Source organism: Anomaloglossus baeobatrachus, chromosome 5 (genome assembly GCF_048569485.1).
Source record: "Anomaloglossus baeobatrachus isolate aAnoBae1 chromosome 5, aAnoBae1.hap1, whole genome shotgun sequence".
Taxonomy (NCBI): domain Eukaryota; kingdom Metazoa; phylum Chordata; class Amphibia; order Anura; family Aromobatidae; genus Anomaloglossus; species Anomaloglossus baeobatrachus.
In genome coordinates this window covers 396,989,881-397,013,713 of record NC_134357.1, presented here as the reverse complement: position 1 = coordinate 397,013,713, position 23,833 = coordinate 396,989,881, and the positions used below count along the sequence as shown (strand labels likewise).

Sequence of the window (23,833 nt, the reverse complement as noted above, 5' to 3'; positions counted from 1 at the left end):
CAGGGGAACTCCTGACGGGGTAAACTGCGATGACACAAACAGAGTTCAAATATACTCTGTTTTTCTCTGAAAGTGTTTGTGTATTCAGTCTATGGTCCCATTCTTTCAGTATGCCGTTTTTTGGGGGATTTAGGGAGAACCCCTGAACATGCTGCAGAAAATGCAGTGTGAACATAGCCAAAGGCTACTGAAAGAGGATTTGTCACTTGCCATAAATATGTATTTTTTTTAAATGGTGTAAATGGTTCTCTCATTTTCAATGCATTTTTTTATGTCTTCCCGTGCCTCCATTACTGAAATATGGTTCCTCCTTCCTGTATGTAAATCTAGTCTTTTTATCCAAGGGTTATGTCCCTCATCCATTTTTCATGGGAGTCTTCTTAAGCACCAGAAAAAAAGGAAGAGAGGTCCGCAGAAAAGTAGAGATGCTGTAAAAAACAAATAATAAAATAAAGCCAGATGCAGGAGAACAACAGCAATTACCCCAGGTTAAAAAAATATTTATTTTTTATGTCAGTAACTCTTTAAGGCCCCCTTCACACGTCCATGCAAAACGTTCATGTTTTGTACAGCCATCTCGAAGGTGTGTATGGCCCATCCATGCGCCGTGATTTTGGCACAGATGTGTTCTCCATGTGCTATCCGTGATAGCACACATAGAACAGGAACTTTTTACTCACCTGTCCCTGGCGCTGCTGTCCCCGATGATCATGACTCCGGCGCTGCTGCTTCTGGGTACACGGTATAGTGAATATGCATGAGCATAAGGAGCAGGCCTGGAAGCAAGTGACAGGAGAGCCGAAGAAAGCTGGAGACAGGTAAGTACAGAAAAGAAAATAATTTTTTTCAGGCACATGTTTTCTCTGGTACGTGTCACACTGATGTCAAACTGACTCCATGCGGAACACACAGACACGCGTGTGCTCCATACGGACACATAGTCCTTGGGAAAACACTGATGTGTGCGCAGACTTATTGATTTTAATGGGCCTGTGTTTGCCTGTGTCTCCGGTACGCATGAAAGCTGTCGTCATACATACCGGAATCACTGACATGCGAAGGGGGCCTAAAGGGTTGTGTACCTGCTGGTAATTTCAAAAGATTTTATATGCTATAGAGAGTGAAACGTGCTGCTCAAAACACGGCTTTGGAGTGAGCAGTTCCTGCAAAAACACAGAGCGGGGTATATGCTCAAGGGAAAGTGGTAAATGGACCCATAAGCCTTCTATCACCCCCTACAGATGGGGCTCACTTCAGAGCAGTGTTTTGAGCGATCGTGCAGGTCTCAGGACCCAGACCATCACCAACTGTCAGCATAGTTCAGACTCCATAACAAATATAAATAAATATATATATATATATATATATATATATATATATCATGTGAAATTATGGGAAAAGGATTTGTACAGCAAGACAACAACATGTCTGTTTTTTCCCCAAAATAGTCTTCCCATGTCTATCTATGGGTTGTAATAGAATATGTCTGGCTCACTGTGTACGCAGTAGGTGCTCAGAAAAAATAGAAGTCAATATAATAAACTTAGCTCTGGCACACTATAGTGATCAATAAGATGATTAGAGACTCCTTGAAATGCTGAAAATTCTTTTATTAGTGCAAAAAAAGGATGATAAAGGTGTAGTGAGGGTTGGTAGAATGAAGACTCCTCCCTGGGGCCTATACCCGATACCCTGCACCACCACTGAGAGTCCCAATACAGCGCTCTGTTCGCCCTTTACCTCCACCAGCATATACCAGGGTTCCCCATAGAGCCCTACTGGGACGTCTTTTCCCTTGAATATCCACAGGGCCTTAATGGTTAAGTCCCTTAGGCTACATAAAGAGGTTGTGATCCTGAAACTACTGAGAATCTTTCAGCTGAACCAATACACTATTTGGATATACCCTTATAATATAATTTAATACGTGGCTATCATATAACAATACAGGCATCCTTGCCTTTTCATGAATCTGAGGCAACTGAAAACCCTTCAGTGAGGGCATTCTACCAACCCTCACTACACCTATTGGGGCTTTTCCAGCAGCGACTCAGATTCTACCCAATTCCAGTTTATGGAATAGGCTCGCATTGTCCACATTAGAAAGTCTAAGTGCATAAGGATTACAAGTTTTCCATTTGTACTATTGGCGATGACGCTATACAATTGAACACACACCACCCTGTTACTCATATAGATAACCATGTCCATGATTAAGACCTGAAAATAAGGTCGAAACGTCGGACGATTTATCATCCTTTTTTTGCACTAATAAAAGAATTTTCAGCATTTCAAGGAGTCTCTTATCATCTTATTGATCACTATAGTGTGCCAGAGCTAAGTTTATTATATCTATGGGTTGTGTCAGGTTTGCAGTTTTGCTCCATTGAAGTGAAAGGGCCTGAGATGCAATACCACATACAACCTGTGGACAGGTGTGGGGCAGTATTTGGAGAAAATCAGCCATGTTTTTCTTATTCTGGCTTACCATGTATTTATATACCCCCTAAACGTCCAATTGGAAGTGGCGTGTACTGTCCAAACAAACCCATAATATTTTGTTCTTCTACTCCCTCCTTCATGAGCCAATGTGCATGGTTAGGCCTTTAGAGGTCTGTTAGGGCTTTAAAAACCTTACTGTTAAAGAGTTTAGTATTAAAACAAAAAGCTATACCCTATTCATAGATGAGATGCCTTATACTGTGCACCTAACAAACATATCATTGCTTTATACTGGCCCTGTCCTCATACACTATGAAGCTGAGCTGGCCACCTGCAGTTCTAGTACTTGTAAATCAATAATCTAGTAGCTGCTCCTCACCCCTCCTGTATGGGACATTATGTCAAGACCCGTGTAAAGCACTGTGCTACAACAGAGAACAGGGGCATGGCGAGAGCGTAACCGCTGGATCCATGCTCTTTCTACCTGTCAGCCTCATGATACTTGCTTCTGTCCAGGCTATCCTCTTTCTCTGCTGTACGTATTCCATAATTGTTGAGAGACAGAATTGATTGCCCAGAACTTATATACAACTGTTAGAACACCTGTGAAGTTAATACACTTTTAATAAGCCAATTTCTCTTTCTTTTTAGGATTTTTTTTAAAGAGAGGCATAACACAAAATACAATGTCTCAAGTAATACCCAACCATGTGTTGCGAGTTGGACAGACTGTCTGTATGGCACCCAAAGATGATATTACTGGCCTCAGACAAGCTGTTCATCCAAACGGGATGTCCATTTCCTCTAAATGTTCATACTACACTTCAGAAAACTACGTCAGACAGACGACATCACAAGTACACAAATCCATGAATGTCCACCAGCCTTTACCAGGAAAAAATGGTATTAAATCAATCAATGTGAAGCAACCATCAGAGACTGAGGTCTGCAATGGAGGAGATCCTCTATCTCCATCACTGGACATCTCCATAGACAACCTGAACCAACTCATTTTACAGTTGGATCCTACTTTTCAACCTTTGCCTGTAAACTCTGACTTGATTAGGAAAAAACGTGACCCGTCCCCAAGTAGACCAGTTACTACGAAAGTTGCCAGTCCTCCAGGTAAGAAAATTATAAGGTAAATTTAAATAACCAGACCAAAGTTGAGTATTAATTTCCATTTTAAAAAGTCAAATGATATCTTCTATATTCAGAGTTCCAGTTTGTGTGTCCAAGTTTGAGACCCCAAAAGATAGGGTTCGGGAGAGGTGAATTAAGGGTTGTTCCTACATTATGGTTCTTTTTGTAGGAACATAGTTACATATAACTATATTCCTACAAATAGAACCTTAAACTAGGAACAACTCTTAACTCACCTCTCCGAAATATTTGGAACTCTGAATATAGAGCTCATGCCAAAACACATACTGCTGGCCCTTACAAATTGATGGCAATCTTGGCAATCTTATCTTGGTCAATAAATATTGGTCAAAAGTGTGCATATATATATTTGATAAGGAAAGCCCAGAATTGAAATTTCCATCTTTTGGGGTCTCAAACATGGACACACATACTGACCCATCAAGAGATATGCTAGGTGCACTAAATTGTGAGGCGTGTCCAATATTTGGAACTCTGAATATAGAGTTTATGCCAAAACACATACTGATGGCTCTCACAAATTGTTGGCAATCTTGGCAATCTTATCTTGGTCAATAAATATTGGTCAAAAGTATGCATATTTTTGATAAGGAGAGCCCAGAATTGAAATTTCCACTATTTCCTTTATGCACATTTTTAATGGACCTCCCTTGAGATGTCTCCACTGAATTATACATTTCATGTGGCTTCAGAAAAATGTTTCAGTTTTACATCTATTACTAGTCTACAGCCAGACGCAACAAACAAATTATACAGCCTCCCAAGGGTTTGGCAGAAAACATGAGCTGAGTACTGACTTGTTATATTTGTGATCATTATGAAATGTGATGCCTGGAAGGCTTGCTTGTTCTGATTAAATCAGACCAGCCCAGTGAGGCAGCACATGCAAGTAAATGTTTGTCTTTACGTTAAGATCCTTGAGACAGCCGTCATATCCCAGGTTTATGCCTGCAGGAGCGGGAGTGGTCCGTGATGTTAAAGGTTGCGTAGACAGTGTAGGATTAGTGTCTTGGGCTTGCATGCTTAGCTAAATAAGGCTAGATTTGTTACGTTACGTAATGAAAACATTACAGTTGAAATTAAAGGGATATTATGATAAAAAAAATCATTGTAGCCTATGTATCTGAAGAAAAACTCCAAAATACTAAGTTGTTCCTAAAAACGTCTCACATCCCTTTCAGTATATATATGGTGTGAGGTAGCACGGTCGGCTGCGCAGCAGAAGACACGGGATCCAGGCATTAAGGTTCACAGCACACGATTTTAATGTCCAAACAAAAGTCCATAACAAAATACATGTGCCTCTCCAGCATAGAGCTCAGGAAGTTCTGTTCACTCCCTCACACCCGGCACACCTGCCCTTGTTCCTGATTCTATTTAACCCTTCCTTCAGCCTGTAGGGAAACAGCATTAACCCTAGAGTGGATCTACTTTCTATCATGGAGTGAGCACAACCGGGGTGAGACATACCGGCCGTCATAGATAACCCCGGTCACAGTCTCACATACCCCCCCCCTCAGTTCAAGCGTGCGGGGTTGAACTCCAGCCATCAAACACGGGCCGCGGGACAAGGCATCGGCGTTGCCCTGCAACCTACCGGCCCGGTGTTCAACCGTAAACCGGAAGTTCTGCAGAGAAAGGAACCACCGGGTAACCCGGGCATTCCGTTCCTTGGCGGACCTCATCCAGACCAGCGGAGAGTGATCCGTCACCAAGCGAAACTGCCGTCCCAGCAGGTAATAGCGTAGGGACTCCAAGGCCCACTTGATCGCCAGGCACTCCTTCTCCACTACGCTATAATTCCGCTCGGGAGGGGTGAGCTTCCTACTTAAAAAGGTGACGGGATGTTCCTCCCCCTGAACCACCTGAGACAGCACTGCACCCAGGCCGACCTCCGAGGCGTCAGTCTGTACTATGAACTCCTTCCAGAAATCAGGGTGTACCAGAACGGGCTGTCCGCACAGGACCTCCTTCAGGGCCCGGAAGGAGTCCTCGGCCTGCGGAGTCCAGCGCACCATGACGGACTTCTTGCCTTTGAGAAGGTCCGTCAAGGGGGCTGATAGTCCCGCAAAGTCCTTTACAAACCTCCTGTAGTACCCCACGATACCCAGGAAGGCCCTAACCTGCTTTGTGGTCAGGGGTCTAGGCCACTTCTGGATCGCCTCAACCTTGTTAATTTGGGGCTTAATCACTCCTTGGCCTATCACGTAGCCCAAGTAGCGGGCTTCCGTGAGTCCCAATGCACATTTCTTGGGATTGGCTGTCAATCCGGCTGTTCGAAGCGCGTCCACCACCGCTTGTACCTGTTCCAAGTGGGTCTGCCAATCGGAGCTGTAAATAATGATGTCATCAAGGTACGCTGATGCATACGCCTGGTGGGGTTCCAGCACTAAGTCCATCAACCTCTGGAACGTGGCCGGAGCGCCATGTAACCCAAAAGGCAAGACAACATAGTGGAAGAGACCCTCCGGCGTAACAAAAGCGGTTTTCTCCTTGGCGGACTCCGTCAGTGGCACCTGCCAGTACCCCTTGGTCAGGTCGAGCGTGGTAAAATATCGCGCCTGTCCCAGCCTATCAATCAGCTCATCCACCCGGGGCATGGGGTAGAGATCGAACTTGGATATTTCGTTCAATCTCCTAAAGTCATTGCAGAACCTTAAAGAGCCATCGGGTTTTGGTATTAGGACAATCGGACTAGCCCATTCACTCCGGGATTTTTCGATGACCCCCAGGCGTAACATTGTCTTTACTTCCTCCGATATGGCTTGTCGTCGAGCCTCCGGTACCCGGTATGACTTCAGGCGTACCTTCAGGTGGGGCTCGGTGACAATATCATGTCGTATCAGACTGGTCCTACCGGGCAGCTCGGAGAAGACATCGGGGTTCTGCTGAACCAACCGTCTGGCCTCTCGCCTCTGAGTCTTGGTGAGGGCTTCTCCAATCCTTACTTCCGGTTCGTCCTCTCCGGAGGTCGCTGGAGCCGGATGTGAACGACCCGAAGAGGAGGGAGGTGGGGAAAAAACAGCCATCAGGCTTTCCCGTTCCTGCCAAGGTTTTAATAGGTTGACATGGTATATTTGTTCAGGTTTCCGCCTACCGGGCTGCAATACTTTATAGTTAACCACCCCGACTCTTTCCTTTATCTCGTAGGGGCCTTGCCACTGAGCCAGGAATTTACTCTCCGCCGTGGGGATTAATACCAACACCCGATCCCCGGGTTTAAAGGTCCGCATGGTGGCTTGTCTATTGTAGCGGCCGCTTTGCGCGGCCTGAGCCTCCTGTAAATGCTCCTTCACAATTGGCATGACCGCGCTTATGCGGTTCTGCATTCCTAAAATGTGTTCAATCACACTTTTATGGGGGGTGGGCTCTTGCTCCCATGTTTCCTTTGCCAGGTCCAACAATCCCCGGGGATGTCGCCTGTATAACAATTCAAAAGGCGAAAACCCCGTGGATGCCTGTGGCACCTCTCGTATGGCAAACATCAAATAGGGAAGCATCATATCCCAGTCTTTCCCGTCTTTGGAGATCACCCTTTTGAGCATGGTTTTCAGGGTTTTATTGAAACGCTCGACTAAACCGTCCGTTTGAGGATGATACACAGACGTACGCAACTGCTTGATCTGGAGTAGCCGGCATAGCTCTTTGGTCACTTTAGACATGAATGGGGTCCCCTGATCCGTAAGGATCTCCTTGGGCAACCCCACCCGGCAGAACACCGCAAACAACTCCCGAGCTATAAGCTTTGCTGCAGTATGTCTGAGGGGTATCGCCTCGGGATACCGGGTGGCATAGTCAACGATCACTAGGATGTGTTGGTGCCCTCGAGCGGACTTTACGAGGGGCCCCACCAGATCCATCCCTATCCGTTCAAAAGGGACTTCTATAATGGGTAAAGGTACCAACGGACTGCGAAAATGGGTTAGGGGTGCGGTAAGCTGACACTCCGGGCAGGTTTCGCAGAACCGTTTTACCTCCCCAAAGACCCCGGGCCAATAGAACCTTTGCAATATTCGCTCCTGCGTTTTCTTGACCCCTAGGTGGCCACTCATCAGGGTTTTATGAGCCAAGTCGAGGACCCGCCGGCGATGCGGCTGGGGCACCACCAACTGTTCTACCCCCACGCCCCGTATTTCATCTACCCGGTAGAGTAAATCCTGCTTAAGAGCGAAATGGGGGTACCTTACCTGGGCACCGGGCAGCTGTGCCACCCCGTCAACTACTGTCACCCGACTCCGGGCATGTATTAACGTAGGGTCCTGGAGTTGGGCTGTCCCAAACGTATCCGGGGACGCCTCCAACTCCGGGATGGGCTCGACCATCTCAGCCTCTCCTGCCAAGACCTCTAGGGGTGACCTATCGGGTTCACACTCTGTCCCTATCATGGTGACCCCTACGGCAGGCGTCCCGGATTCAGGATTGTAGGGCTCAGGTCCCGGACTGACCAATAACTGAGGGGACTTAGGGGGTCCCTTCCATAAAGTCCAAAAATAGGGCAGATCCCTTCCTAGGATCACGTCATAAGGAAGAGTGTTAAGAAGTCCCACCTCATGTTGCACCTGACCGCAAGGTGCTGTGATGGTGACAATCCCCGTGGGATAGTCGCGGCGGTCCCCATGTATGCAAACCACCCCCACGGTACGCCCTGTGGCCTTTACTTTAGCCCTCAAGGTGGATCGCACAAGGGTCACTAAGCTTCCGGAATCCAACAATCCTGTAACCGGACATCCATTCACCTGTATTTGGCACAAGTGGGGCTCCGTCTCTGGGGAACCAGGTCAGCGGTACACACCACCTGAGCATACATTGAACCCCGCCGGGTAACCCCACAATCCATGGGCTCCATGGTGAGTGGACACTGGGCTTCCATATGTCCCACCCGCTGGCACCGCCAACATCTAATGGGGACGGAAACCCCCTTGACGGGTTGTCGTTTAGGGTACAGAACCTTCCGGACCTCAGGAATGGCGGCCGCGGCCTCAGACGGGACGGTAGGGGACTCCTGCACCGTTGTCAGCAGTGGGTCCTTGGCCCTAGGCTTGGAGGGGCCGGACCGACGGGCGGTACGCAAAGTCTCAGTGTCCCGTATCAAGTCCTGCGTAGCCACATGCCGCTCTACCAGGGACACTAATTGGTCCAGGGTACTCGGGTCACCCTGTCCTACCCACCTTTGAATGGTGACGGGTAAAGTGCGCACAAAACGATCAACTACTACCCTTTCCACCATTTGCGCCGGGCTCAGAGTGTCAGGCTGCAACCACTTTTTTACAAGATGCAACAAGTCATAGGCCTGGGAGCGTACGGGTTTGTCTTCCTCATAGAACCACTGATTTACCCGCTGAGCCCGTACATAGGTATTCACCCCCAACCGAGCCAGTATTTCGGCTTTCAGGGTCACATAGTCAATGGCGTCCTCGGTACAGAGGTCCAGGTACGCTTTTTGGGGCTCCCCCGTCAGATAGGGCGACAATACCTCAGCCCACTGGGGGGTCGGCAGCTTTTCCCGCTCGGCCACCCGCTCAAACACCGCCAGGAACGCTTCCACATCATCACCCGGGGTCATCTTTTGCAACGCTTGTCTCACCGCTTTCCGGACGCTGCCGTCGTCACCCGGTCCCGGGGTTGTTGCTGCCGGTCCGGCACGGATCGACTTGGCCAGGAGAACCATCTGTTCTTGGTGCCTTTTTTCCTGCGCTTGCAAGGCTTGCTGCTGACGTTCCAAGGCCCGGAGCAGGTGTGCATTGGTCTGTTGCTGCTGTTCATTAGCCTGTTGTTGCTGTGCATTAGCCTCTTGTAGCTGTGCATTAGTCTGTTGCTGCTGCCTTAGTATGTCCTCCATGGCGTCGCCGGGTTTGGGCTGTAGTATAGCCGCTCGAATCCAGGACATGTGCTACTGGGTCACCAGGGATGGATGCTACACCTCACCGGGCTGGCATGCCCGCATTCTCCACCATATGTGAGGTAGCGTGGTCGGCTGCGCAGCAGAAGACACGGGATCCAGGCATTAAGGTTCACAGCACACGATTTTAATGTCCAAACAAAAGTCCATAACAAAATACATGTGCCTCTCCAGCATAGAGCTCAGGAAGTTCTGTTCACTCCCTCACACCCGGCACACCTGCCCTTGTTCCTGATTCTATTTAACCCTTCCTTCAGCCTGTAGGGAAACAGCATTAACCCTAGAGTGGATCTACTTTCTATCATGGAGTGAGCACAACCGGGGCGAGACATACCGGCCGTCATAGATAACCCCGGTCACAGTCTCACAATGGTGACAGATTTTCACCATATATACTGTCTGTCATATATATGGTGACAGATTTTCAGTTCCTCCCTATATAATACACACTAGCCATCTTCTTTAAGACCACCCCCTAGAAGACTAAAGGGTGCTTTACACGCTGCGACATCGCTAGCGATCTCATTAGCGATGTGACATTCTAGATCGCAAGTGCGATCTTTTGAGATAGCACATGCGTAAAATTACCTATGTGCGATCCCTAAAGATCACACTTGCGATCTAGAATTTCACATCGCTAATGAGATCGCTAGCGATGTCGCAGCGTGTAAAGCACCCTTAAGACCACTTATCAATGTAATTTTAGATGATTGTCTCAAAGAGGGTTCACAATATTGATTTGGGTCATTATCAGCAATCTCTCACGTGACTAAGACGTCCTACTTGCAGATATTTGAAGAACATCAATGGTTCTCAACAAAAAAAATGTGTTCACATATCCTACAGATTTTTCTAGTTGTCTTCATAAGTATTTTGGAGAGCAAAATTTTCAGCTGCCAAAGCACCTTAGATAGTAGATGCCTATCTCTCACCACTTCCCCTTTGCGCCCAATACTGGGAAATTTTTCCTGTATTTTCAATGCTTTTGCACAAATAGGGTTTCAGCTTGAACAAATATAATTACATGTTATGTTGAAGACACTGGAAAGATTTTACATCACTTTGGATGGGAAGAATTCACAATCACGTTAGCTCGAGGCACTAAACTTTAAAATTGCTTCTGTTCTAACAAGTAAAAAATCTGAAGGAGAACACCTTTACATGCAGGAGAGGAGAAGCGTAGCATTACATAGTGTCCAGAAGTCAACATATTGTTGTTTTTTACTCTTAGAAATAAAGTGCGTTGGAGTAAATCCACCAAGGGTGGTTTGTCATCATGAAAATATACAAAGATCTTCAAGTCCTACTCCAAGAGTTGAGGGCATCTTGATTGCTCGGGGAACACAGTCGGAAAACATCAGCCCCAGTGGAAGCCTAATTTTTAGCGAACCACAGTCACATGTACTCTATGATCATCACCAATATCCTTCGAATGGAGGATCCCACTCAACTACAGCAAATATTTCTATTCCACGTCAAAAGTCAAATCAACAAAATCAGATTATATCAACTTCGTATGGCTCAGAAAATACATACCAAACAAGACCCTCATTCCGAACAAGGGAAGCCTCCATGTCTACCAGCCCTGGATCAGACACCAGTTATATTTTGGGAAGGTGAGCATTCTTGAATGATAATGATTAAAGTACTGAAATGTGTTTTATGAGATGACATTTTAACTTCCTTTAACACCATTTCATACACTATGATGAAAGTGTGGATATGCACCAAAAATCAAGTCAGATGTTTTCTACGATATGTTATTTATTAATCAATATGGAATAAAATGTGGATGTTTTTATTTAAGGTATTGGGACGTGGTTTTCTCTTTTTCTCTTTTTATTTAGCACGACTCATCAGTTATATGGCTAACTAATAAAGAATGATGTACTTTCCAGTATAGGGTCAATAGCAAGGCTCTCATTGCCATATCTTGTATCTAAATGCCCTGGCCAAAACATAATGCCTTGCTTGCATCCCTCTGGTTCCCAGCAGGGGCATATAACATACTAGCACCCCTTCTATTATTATTTTATATTTTTATTCGTGTTGTTTTCTTTGTTTCCACAGCACCCATTCTCTCCAGTATGATGACACTGATGGCCAATTTCAGTCAAGGTTGTCAGAAAGTCCTTTTGGTTCACAGGGATCATTTTCTAACTTACACAGCCCTGTAGTCATGTCGCCTACCACACACATAAATCAATTTGACCACAATGGCAGTTTTGGATATTTCAAGACTTATCCAAATATCTCTACAAAGAACCATGCCAACAGTTGCCCACCATCAGTAAATAACTCCACCATGGACATCCCAATTCTTCTGGTCAATGGGTGTCACTACCCAGAAAATGAGGACATCTCTCCAAAATCTTCTAGACAATTGCTACGTGGAAATAGCCAAAAAGGGGCTTCAAGTTTCAGCAAAACCTCATCTGAATCCTCAATCCCAACATGTTCAGACAGTAAGTGAAATATTATCAGTTTTTGTTGATATGCCAATCACTAAAGTGGAGATTCCTATGTTTTTATACCTTATTATCTTTTTGATTTAGGCACCATGAAAGATGGACAGCCTGGCATGAAGTTTGTTATGGACACATCCAAGCAATGGTTTAAACCTAACTTGACAAGAGACCAAGGTAAAATGACGTCTGACATCTGTATGGAATTTTCACAACCTCTGTATAGAATGATGACTTCTTGTTTTCATAGAAGTACAAAGTTACAGTTTGTTAGCCTGTATTGCTCATATAAAATACCAAGAAAAAAGGAAGTAAATACATGGAAAGCAGAATAGAACTTTATGACACGTTCTACTAAGCCTATTTTTGTTATCTGGGAATGGACAAACTCATGAGCAAATCTTTCTCAGTAAATGGCAACTAAAGTTCAACATTTTTTGTCATATGATTACTTTGAATCATAGAGCCCATGACATTTAGCAATATTTTAGGCCATTGTTATCATTACCTCATGTGCAAAATTACAATCATTGAGGGAGTACATTTTTGAAAATTTATAGTTCTCAATAATGGACCATTAACCCTAGTGCCTAACGTGACTTAACTACTAAGCAGAAGGACAATATTTTTTCTAAAATGGTTGAATGAATGATAAAAATGGACATTCAGGTGTTGTATTGTCATAGATGTTCAAGAAACGTAGAAATTATTTCAATCTAATCTTGGATTTTCTTTCATTTAATAACAGCAATTGACTTACTGAAAGACAAAGAGCCTGGTGCATTCATCATTCGGGACAGCACGTCCTACCGTGGATGCTTTGGTCTGGCGGTGAAGGTTCCAGGAACACCATTGAAGACAGGTTTGTTACCTTCACGAGACCACATTGGTTAGCTATGGCAGTCTAAAGCCTGCTTTACACCTTACGATTTTGCATACGATATCGTATGCGATCGTACCCGCCCCCATCGTATGTGCGGCACGTTCAATTTGTTGAACGTGTTGCACAAACGATTATTTCCCGTCACACGTACTTACCCTTCCATACGACCTCGATGTGGGCGGCGAACATCCACTTCCTGGAGTGAGAGGGATGTTCGGTATCACAGCGGCGTCACGTGGCAGCTGGCCAATAGAAGCGGAGGGGCGGAGATGAGCGGGACATAAAGATCCCGCCCACCTCCTTCCTTCCGCATAGCCGGCGGGAGCCGCGGGACACAGGTAAGATCTGTTCATCGTTCCCGGGGTGTCACACACTGTGATGTGTGCTACCTCGGGAACATTGAACAACCTCACGTTCAATTTTTAGGAATTGAACGACGTACGTGCGATTAACGTTTTAACGTTCAATCGCAATCGCACGTAGCTGTCACACGCTACAATATAACTTACGGTGCCGGATGTGCGTCACTTACGATGTGACCCCGTCGACACATCGTAAGATATATTGTAGCGCGTAAAGCCCGCTTTAATCCCCACAAACTGAACCCAAATATCCAATGTGTATGGGGGTCTATTGTTTCTTCCCTGACAAATGATGTTAGGATCGGGCATGTTGAATTACAGAGCCTGATTACTTCTTCCAGGAGATAAGTCATCAACAAGAGCGTTAGTCAGGGGACTTATTACGCATACCCTTTTAAATGGGGATGGGGAGAGAGCTGTCAACGAAATGCTATGTATAGTGTATGTAGGTATTCTGGCTTTTTATATACACTGATGACTTCGTACTCTATTACAGTTATAGGTGTATGTTCTAGTAGGAGTTTCACTTTGATGTCTTTGATGTTTGTACAAAGAAAAGAGTCTTTTGTCCTTTCAACTAAATTGAGAGAAGTAATTTGAGTTTATTTGTGCAGGTACAGTCACATAACATTAGTCATTCAGCATCTAGAATGGTGAAAGTTTGAGGAGGACTTTGTCAAGAAGAGTCATGTATGACTCACAGTGCCTCACCCATTCATGTCCTGGAAGCTCAGAAGTCCTCTTCCCCATATACATGGCCTAAGCAATCAAGTATCTTCTCAATGGAGAGAGAAGAGAAAGAGAAAGCAACTGGCAGACAGTGATTGGGTGTGGACTCTTAACTGTCCGATGTTTCTCCCCCCAAAGAAAATCTATTGAGAGAGGGTTAGGAGGCCGCCTATGTAGCCTTGATGATTCATCAGTCCTGCTACAGTCGTCAGGTTTTTCTGACTTTTCCCTAATTTGTATGGCGTACTTTAGAAACAAGATGTGTTTTTTTTTCTAAGAATTCATAACTACATTAACCCTTAAAATATAGAGCCTATGATCAGCATTGAGGGAGAAGTAACGGTTCCCTAGAATTTAATTAATATCTTATTGCATCTTTATAGAAGCCGTATAGGGAACAGATATCAGCAAAGTGTAATATTATTGTATGTTTATGAGGATTTCGATAGCGTTAGGGCAATGACAGCCAAAGACGAGTTTGTGGTACAAGATGTTTATGATATGTAACCACGGTAGATACACAACGGAACAAACACAGCAGAACAAACACAGCAGAACAAACACACAAAATACCTTCCCGAAACGGAGCGGAGGGAATTCCCGGGGCCACGCACCGGACTCCCCCAGGGAGACCACCAGAGCGAACCCCTATACAGGGACTGTCCGGCAATCAACCCCGGAAGGCCTAAATGCGCCGCAGCCGGGACACAAGGGGTAAGCGGTAAAGTCCAGAAGTGTCCGTACGGGATGAAAGTCCAGAATGGTTACGAACTGGAAGAAACCGGGCAGACGTGCTGACCAAAGACGGCAGACGGAGTCCGGGCACAGTTTGAAGAAACCGGGTGTGGTCCAGAGTCGGTCGGTAGATTTTCAGGAGGATCCAAAGGTAATCAAGTAGCAGCAGCAGTAAAGCAGGAGCACACAGCAAGCAGTATACTCAGGCACTGGACTAGGCTTAGAGGCGGCCTTTTAAGCAGCTGAACAGGAAGTAGGGCAACAGAACATAAAACTCCATGTTAACCGAGGGCAAGCTCTTTCAAAAGAGGACTGGAAAACCCGGAAACCTGACACAAAGTGAGTGTTAAGACCAAAGGCATAATTTAAAGATTGTGGGTCTCTGTGCAATATTTGTAACAGTGCCGCATCTGCTATGTACATTTATAATTCTGGTGTCTTGTTATGAGGCCTTTGGGTTCACACAGGCAGAAAAGCCCAGTGTTACTGTTGTGATGCCCATGGAGAGTCTGAGACAGGCTCAAATTAACGGGGTTGTCGCACTAACAAATTATATTTTAATCAATAGATTTTAGAATAATAATCCGTTTTACAATTGGAATATTTTTTTTAAATGTTCTGTGCAGAGATAATCTTATATATGTGTCCCTGCTATATACTTGCTAATGGCTGTTTCTGTCTATGCAGGAACATAGTCTGAACATACCACATCTCCTGGGCAGGAGAGGAAGCAAAAATATATACAAACAGGACAGCATTGGATCGCAGCCAATTTTTTCTGTGAAGTAAAACATTTCCCTGCCTGTTTTTACATATGTTTTACCTCACAGAAACAAGCAGCAGCAATCCCATGCTGTCCTGTCAGTGTATTCTCTTTTGCTTCCTCCCCTGCCCAGGAGCTGTTGTATGTTTAGACCATGTTCCTGCACTGTCAGATACAGCCATAACACTAGAATATTTTGTAACACATCCAATTGTGGAACTTATTTTTATTTTGAGATCTATTGATTAAAAAGTACTTTGTTCATGGGAGAACCCCTTTAAGCGTTCTGCAGACATAATATTATCATGTTACTTGTAGGCAATTTGCCCCCTTGCCTCACCTGCTACAGATTTGTAGAGAGAGAGTGGGTGACAAGCGCCAGGCTCTACTGTCCCAAGATCAGCACTATAAGGAGTGTTTCTCAACTCCAGTCCTCGAGACCCACCAACAGATCATGTTTTCAGGTTTTCCTCAATCAGGTTTTCAGGATTTCCTTAATGTTGCACAGGTGATGGAATTATTCCCTGTCTAACATTGAGGATAACCTGAAAACATGATCTGTTGGTGGGTCTTGAGGACTGGAGTTGAAAAACACTGACTACGAGGATGGCTCCATTGTTATTGTATTGTAGAATTATCTCTCCTAAAGTAAAATCTGGTTTATTAACAGGTAATGTGACTAATGAAGTCGTCCGACATTTCCTCATTGAATCATCGGCAAAAGGTGTCCATGTGAAAGGAGCAGTAGAGGAGCCATATTTTGGTGAGTGAATGTGGTTTGGTTTTACTATCCATGATATTAATGTAGGCCATCAATCTGAACACACATAATGTTTCCTTGTAGGAAGTCTCCCAGCCTTCGTATATCAACACACCATCACCCCCTTATCATTACCATGCAAGCTGCTCATTCCACTTAGAGGTACGTAGAAATGATTCTCTCTAAAAATACAGATTATAATCTCACTTTAATCAATTTTCAGTAACAAGATGACTCCATTGTTACCCATTGTTCAAAGGGACTGTAGGAGACTAAGAAGGACTATAAATTCGTAATCCACTTGTTTTCCATCTTCAGGTCAAAATGATAGTGACAGCAGCCCCGATTCTTCTCCAGAAGGTGCTTGTGAGTTCAAGAATTCAGCAGGTAAATGAAGGGTGACTATAATAATCAGCCATCCAGTTAATTTATAAAACCATTACTTGAAGGGGTTGTCCAGAATTGGAAAAATGAGTCTGCTTGTGGAAAACAAAAATGCTTAGATGAACAGGACTGTCCATAATGCGTAGGCAAGCAATGTGTAAAGCCAAAAAGTTACCATTGTGTTCATGTCTATGGGCACAATTACAAAATACATACAGATGCACTATAAAATGCTAACAATGAATAAGGGAACTGTGGTATTGCATTTCTGCTATAGGAATATTTGAAAAAGGAGATACTTAGCTTATGTATTGGCCAATACATGTGAGCCCAGTAACCTCGACAAGGTATATCTCAATGTACCGGGACCCTAACTCACATGCCTCTCTCTGGGTTAAAAACCTACATGTCTGGGCAGCTAGCATACAGCTATAAAGGAGGATGAACACAATATAATATGGGCACTATTAGTTACCACAAGACAAGTAATTTAAGGTCTTTGAAAGAAAAATGTCTAACTCTCACCTAATGTCAGTAAGCTCCTTAAAAGTAACCTGTTTTCTGTGTTTCCCCCAGCATGCAACCTGTTGTATCTGAACTCGGTCAGCACCGAGATGCTGACAGGATCCAGCGCCATCCAGAAAGCTGTGACGACCACATTTCAAAGAGCAGACCACATAGTCCCAACGATTGTGAACTTCAAAGCTGTAGACCAAGGAGTCACCTTGACCGATGTTCAACGAAAGTAAGGATCGCTCTAATTTATATTTTTTGATACTTTTTCCCTCTCGCTTGTCATTGACCAGATTGACAAATCTCGTCTATCTTTCAGGGTGTTTTTCAGACGACACTATCCTGTATCTTCCCTCAGCTTCTGTAGTGTGGATCCTGAGCACAGGAAGTAAGTAATCTGCAGAACGTGTTCTACATATGATGGGAGAAGGACTATATGTGACCACAGATTAGAAATAATGTTCCAGATTGCAGACGTTAGGTTGTGTTCACATTTCTGTCATGGTGTCCAGTCACAACAAAAGCCATGACAAGAGTGCTTGATTTTCGATACGACAGATAATGGCATCTGATGGACACTATTCTGTCATGGAGGCCAATCTTTTGATGGTAATTAATACCCCTGCATTCCCTATGTCAAATCTAAAGACAGTGGCCCTGAACTGAGGCATTTGTTAACATAGCCTATGTCTAATGGGATCAGATCACCAGGCAGGGTAAAATTCCCAAAAGCTCCATATATACAGTGCCAGTTTGTGTTCACGCTCCCACTCCCTTTTACTTGTAACATGGAAAGGAAACAAAGAACAAATCCTATTTTTAAAACCATTCCATTCGTAAACAACACATGGCCTTTATAATACTGTCCTATCTACATTACAAGTAATACAGCCATACATTGCCCAATTAATACCATAATAGGGTGCACAAACATTACCACTGTACAGTGAATAATTAATACCATTATACAGTGCATAGATAATAGTGCAATAGAATGTATAAATAATAGCCCAATACAGGGCAGAAATAATAGCACCTCTAAAGTGAATAAAAAAGACCCTTATACAGTGGAAAAATAATACCCCAATACAATTAATAAATAATACCATAACACATGGCAGAAATAATAGTCATATAAAGTGTATACATACTACCTATATACAGTGTCTAAATAATAACTTAATACAATTTATAAATAATACTATAATACATAACAGAAATAATATTCCTATACAGTGTATAAGTAATACTATTATACAGGAAAGAAATAATAATAGTTTAAGGGCAGAATAATAACATTAAAAAAAATCCTCTCCATTCTCAAGAATAGTTTATAGCTCATTGCCATGGTTACTGGCCACCTCTGCAGTGTATCAGAAGTGGCTGGTCTACACGCTCATGCTGTTTGATATATAGCTTCCAAGGACTGCTTTTCAGATGCATTGAGGCAAAACTACTTTTACTAGTGGCATTAACGAATGTGCAGTTCAGGTCTGTGGCTCAGCCATGCCACGGGCCCAAACTGTAAAAGGCACTTTACACGCTGTGATATCGCTATCGATATCGCTAGCGAGCGTACCCGCCCCCGTCGGTTGTGCGGCACAGGCAAATCGCTGCCCGTGGTGCACAACATCGCTAACACCCGTCATACATACTTACCTGCCTAGCGACGTCGCTGTTGCCGGCGAACCGCCTCCTTTCTAAGGGGGCGGTTCGTTCGGTGTCCCAGCTACGTCACTAAGCGGTCGCCCAATAGAAGCGGAGGGGCGGAGATGAGCGGGATGAACATCCCGCCCACCTTCTTCCTTCCTCATTGCGGGCGGCCGCAGGTACGAAGTTGTTCCTCGCTCCTGCGGTGTCACCCATAGCGATGTGTGCTGCCGCAGGAACGAGGAACAACCTGCATCCTGCAACAGCCACGATATTTGGGAATGGAACGACGCATCAACAATCAACGATAAGGTAAGTAATTTTGAACGTTAACGGTCGTTCCTGTGTTTCACAGGCAACGACGTCACTAACGAGGCCGGATGTGTGTCACGAATTCCGTGACCCCAACGACATCTCATTAGCGATGTCGTTCCGTGTAAAGCGGCCTTAATCTTTTGGAGTACACCTCCAGAAGCCGGGAGTCAGAGGAGTGCTGCCTTACTGAATAACAAGCTGGAGGCAGCCTATTTCAATTTTGGACACTGTGTTTGTACAAGTTACCAGACAGGGACCTGTCATTATATTAATGGCCACCTCAGGCAGGAAACGGCAAGTACACTAGCGCATATCTATCTGCTTGGTCATTAAAGTAACTCCGGCAGGATAAAGGCTGAAAACCTGAGATTGGTGACGAGTATTAGGGACAACTAGTATCCAGGTACATAAGCATGTTTCCCTAATACTTAAGGTGTGATACCTGAGATATGGGTCATACAGGCAGTGATGAGGGATGTAGCAACAGCTGGATGATGTGTAACAATGTCATATGGCCACACAATACTCAATCTGCAGGTAGAAGTATGGGGATGGGTGTCAGCTCTAATCTAAGGACTTGCTGGGGCACGTCAAGGGTGGAGTCCATCACATCACACACAGAATAGCCAGAAGGAAAGTAAATGAACAAGCAGTGAGTAATACCACCGCCAGACTGTGTGCTGTGTGCATCACCATGTCATTTACACTATAACACGCATCAGTTCTATTATGTCACCTAAGAAGATGACACATGTGGTATAACGTGACAATGGAAGCATGGATGCCACAAGTCCACAGACTCTATATACAAAATACCATGTCAGCGGTGTCTTATTATTTCTTAGCAGAACATAACCAATATGTCTACCATAGAAGATCCCATAGGACAGACCTGATAGGCAAATATGCCCCTTATGTGCAGTGGTGCACCCTCTCTTTAATATCATTACATAATTAGGAACATTTTACCATATGTCCCTAAAAGTGGCCATACACATTAGATAAGTCATCAAAACCTTGCAACTTTAGCACAATTGAGTTAGGGGCCTCCAGAGTCAGTCATACCACGAATGCCAAAGTCAGGGGAAATGAAGGATTAGGTATATGGGAGGTCAATGTGTCTGATCCTTTGTAACTACAGAAGAGAAGCCATTGCCAGAAGACGCTTTTTCTCCACTTTTCATTAAAGGGGTTTTCGCACAAACAAAGCTAATTTTAATCAATAGATCTTGGAATAATAACTATTTCCACATTCCACAAAATGATTCTTGCTTTGACGTAAAACATTTTTAAAAAAAACAGGCATGGAAATGTTTTACCTCACAAAAAGAATCAGCTATGATCCTCTGCTGTATGTATACCATACCCTCTATTGCTTCCTCCCCTGCCCTGGTACTGTGATTTGATCAGACCATGTTCCTGTACGGTCAGACACGGCCATTACACAGTACATAGCGGGGGCACATATATAACATTATCTCAGAACAGGAACATTACTTTTAAACACATCCAATTGTGGAACGTATTATTTGATCTCTTGATTAAGATGGATTGTTGGTTGTTCATGCGAAAACTCCTTTAAAATAAGCATGGACGCTTGGTCAAGCTGAACTTGCATGTATATAGTAGAATCAACATAAATAGCTGTCAGCAGAACGAGAGGGATTGCACTGTAGGGTTAGAGTGAGCAAGGCATCCTCATACTTTTCACTTTATACTCCTGTACGGTTTTTGCAGATTCTAGATTGAAGATGTATTTACTTCTTATAATTGAAAATACCAAGGGTGATTCTTCATGATGTAATTCTGCCTTATTGCCAGTAGAGGGAGACCTTTGATCTGTCATACTTACATATCTGTCATTTCTTTCAGATGGCAGAAGCAGTGCAGACCCTCCAGGTAAGACATTGTGCAGAGAAAACTGCAGAATCTTTCTTCTACTTCAATAACTAGACAAGTATGGAGAATCACTTAGAATCGAGTTGGACTGTTTTGGTCATTTGTTATCTAATACCTACGGGCCTTGTACTTGTTGGCCATATAGGGGCGAGTAACCCTTATCTCTAGGACCAGAATCATATATATATATATATATATATATATATATATATATATATATATATATATATATATATATATATATATATATAAAAATAAGGATGAGACACAAAAGCCTGTCTTCCTCTTCTGTTCATGGGCTATGTCTATTATCGCAGTTTATTCCTATTACAGTCACTAGAGCTAAGCTGCAATACCACGCCCAGCCTGTGGACAAGAGTGGCACTGTTCCTGGAGAAAAAAACCATAGATCTTATTTCTACTTCTGCAAATAGTATTTGACATTTGGCATTATTCTTCCTAACAACTCTTTCTCTCTTCTCATTAGAATTTTTGGTTTCGTGGCAAAGAATCCATCAGATCCTTCGGACAATGTGTGCCATGTATTTGCTGAGTATGACGTCATCCAACCTGCCTCACCACTGATTAGCTTTTTGACAAACCTGATACAGCAGCAGGAGAGAGTGTAATTCCTGCCTCTTCCACTAGTGGTGCTATTGCTCATGTCTGTGACTATCCATATTTTATTCAAGAACTGTAAACTATGGATCCAGAAACATGTGGACATTGGACCTGGTCTGCTGCTCATCAAAAACCACTATATCCATTATAATGTTTTTATTTATAGTCACATCTAGTAGAAGCAGTCATACGGGTACTGAACCAACAGACTCACAGTTTAATGGAAGTCGAAGAGATCACATTTTGACACTGATAAGTGAATAGTGAGGAACGTGAATGCCTTTCTCCCATGTACGGTATTATCAGAGGCAAATCTACTGCCTTATCACCTTAAATTAATTTGCTAGAATATTTTAAGCATTGATAATTTATGATATAATAGGAGATACCGGCAAGGCAGAGGCCCACAAAGTAGTCATGGATGAAGGTAAAGGTAACCATCAAAGGTTCTCCTTCTTCTCCTTAGAGGGCACGGTGTAGACAGCACTTTGCTATTGTTTGCAGTGGTTTTATACCTTTAAATTAAAGAGTTAATCCACTAATTTGGCATTGATGACCTATTCTTAGGTCTGATCGGCCGGGGTCCAATATCCAGCACATCCATCGATCAGTTGCTCTCAGTGCCGGTGGTGGCAACAGGCAGCCAGAAATGCTTCATTACGGAGCTGCCCAGTCTTCTGGTAGCGGCCTCAGCCAGGTACCGCACATCTGTCTCCATTTCCAATCAATAGGAGGCATTTCCGGCTGCCTGTTGCCACCGCTGGCTCCGAAAACAGCTGTTCAGCGGGGGTGCAGGGTGTTGGACCCCGGCCGATCAGACATTGATGACATATGCTAAAGATAGGCCATCAATGTAAAAGTAGTGGATAACATCTTTAATGATCAGTATTACTTTATAGTAATGTAAAATGTGAGTGCAAGCCTTTCATAGCAAGACTTATTTAAAGGGCTAGTTACAAAATTAATGTCTCCAATGTACATCTAGATGTAAGATCCTCATATTATGCCCTGGACATAGTCATATATCAGCTGCCTGTACCAAACTAAAATCGGGCACCCATGGAGTATATTTTTTTGCTACATCTATACTAAACAAGTAGGGCATGCTCCATGTGGAGGTATTCTCAAAACTTCCAGGGTGAGAATATCACTATATGGCAGTACACTAAGTCCAGGTATCTCCATATTATTGCCAAGACTCTGGTTGTGGCCAAAATCTACTGAACACCCTTCAAGCTTTTGGTATAATGAGCCAATACCTGGGGGACCCCACTTTTATCCACCAAGCAAAAGCCAAGACTTATATAGAGTCCACAGAAACCAATAGAAAATGCCAGGCGCATATTTACACTGAAGCTTTCCTCCACAGTACTAGCTGATTGTGGGGTCCCACACACTTTAATCCCCTGTATGAGATACTATTGTCCAAACCAAACAACTCTATTATGAGACTTGTGTGTTATTATTATCTATTGCACTTCGTCCATGTTGGACTGTATTTACTGGATTTATGCTATTTATATTTTTGTAGTTTATTATATTTTGTAGTAGATATATATTTTTTTAATGTTTAATTGACAATGCTTATCTGTGTAAACTAACATTGTAGGGTTAATAATTATTTTCTAGAACTCTTGGGGACCCTACATACCTGCCCTCATTGGCAGTCCAATCATTTTTCCTGTTTTCATCCTCATGTCTGATGCATAGACCTGTACCGATTAATCAATGGTTATTAAATATCTATTGACAATCATCGTATTGGTTCTTTTTTCATTTAGCTCATGTCTTTAAAGAAGACCAGTCACTAACCATAAAAATGTACAATTTTATCTGATATAATTGCCCCTGTTCTCCGGAATCTCTCATACTTCTTTTGTTCCTGTGCCTTGTGTTGCTGAGATATGGCTCCGTCTTCCCTGTGTAGGGTGTTGAGGGTGGTGGTTCTAGGTGAGGATTTGATTCCGAACGCTCCGGAATGCTACATGAAGGATATGGTCCTGGCTGGGTGTGTGGACTTGCATAGTGTGGGTTGTTCGCTTGTGTAGGCCACATGTTGCCACTCACGCCGGCTGGCCAGGACCAAATGATGTTAATTTCAAACAACAGTACTTTACTGAATGGTTCATCCTGAGTATCCACATGAGCAACTTTATACACCAGTTAGAGGGCACATACTGCATCTTCCAGCACATTTCAATTGTACAAGACATATTAAGGCTATGTGCACACGGTGCGTTTTTCTCGGC

At 43.8% G+C, this 23,833-nt stretch overlaps 1 protein-coding gene across 1 annotated transcript in view; it reads left to right on the top strand.

The window, feature by feature from the left end:
* The window catches only part of TNS4 (tensin 4), a 27,315-nt gene extending 3,975 nt beyond the window's left edge, over positions 1-23,340 (top strand). Inside the window, exons 2-13 of the mRNA XM_075350159.1 lie at positions 3,094-3,567; positions 10,737-11,121; positions 11,576-11,970; positions 12,061-12,147; positions 12,719-12,832; positions 16,113-16,205; positions 16,287-16,364; positions 16,521-16,589; positions 17,163-17,331; positions 17,419-17,487; positions 20,937-20,963; positions 21,451-23,340. Of these exons, the coding sequence (XP_075206274.1) occupies positions 3,129-3,567; positions 10,737-11,121; positions 11,576-11,970; positions 12,061-12,147; positions 12,719-12,832; positions 16,113-16,205; positions 16,287-16,364; positions 16,521-16,589; positions 17,163-17,331; positions 17,419-17,487; positions 20,937-20,963; positions 21,451-21,592 (2,067 nt within the window). The 5' untranslated portion in view covers positions 3,094-3,128 and the 3' untranslated portion in view covers positions 21,593-23,340. The remainder of the gene's footprint in view (positions 1-3,093; positions 3,568-10,736; positions 11,122-11,575; positions 11,971-12,060; positions 12,148-12,718; positions 12,833-16,112; positions 16,206-16,286; positions 16,365-16,520; positions 16,590-17,162; positions 17,332-17,418; positions 17,488-20,936; positions 20,964-21,450) is intronic.
* Positions 23,341-23,833: the final 493 nt, after the last annotated feature.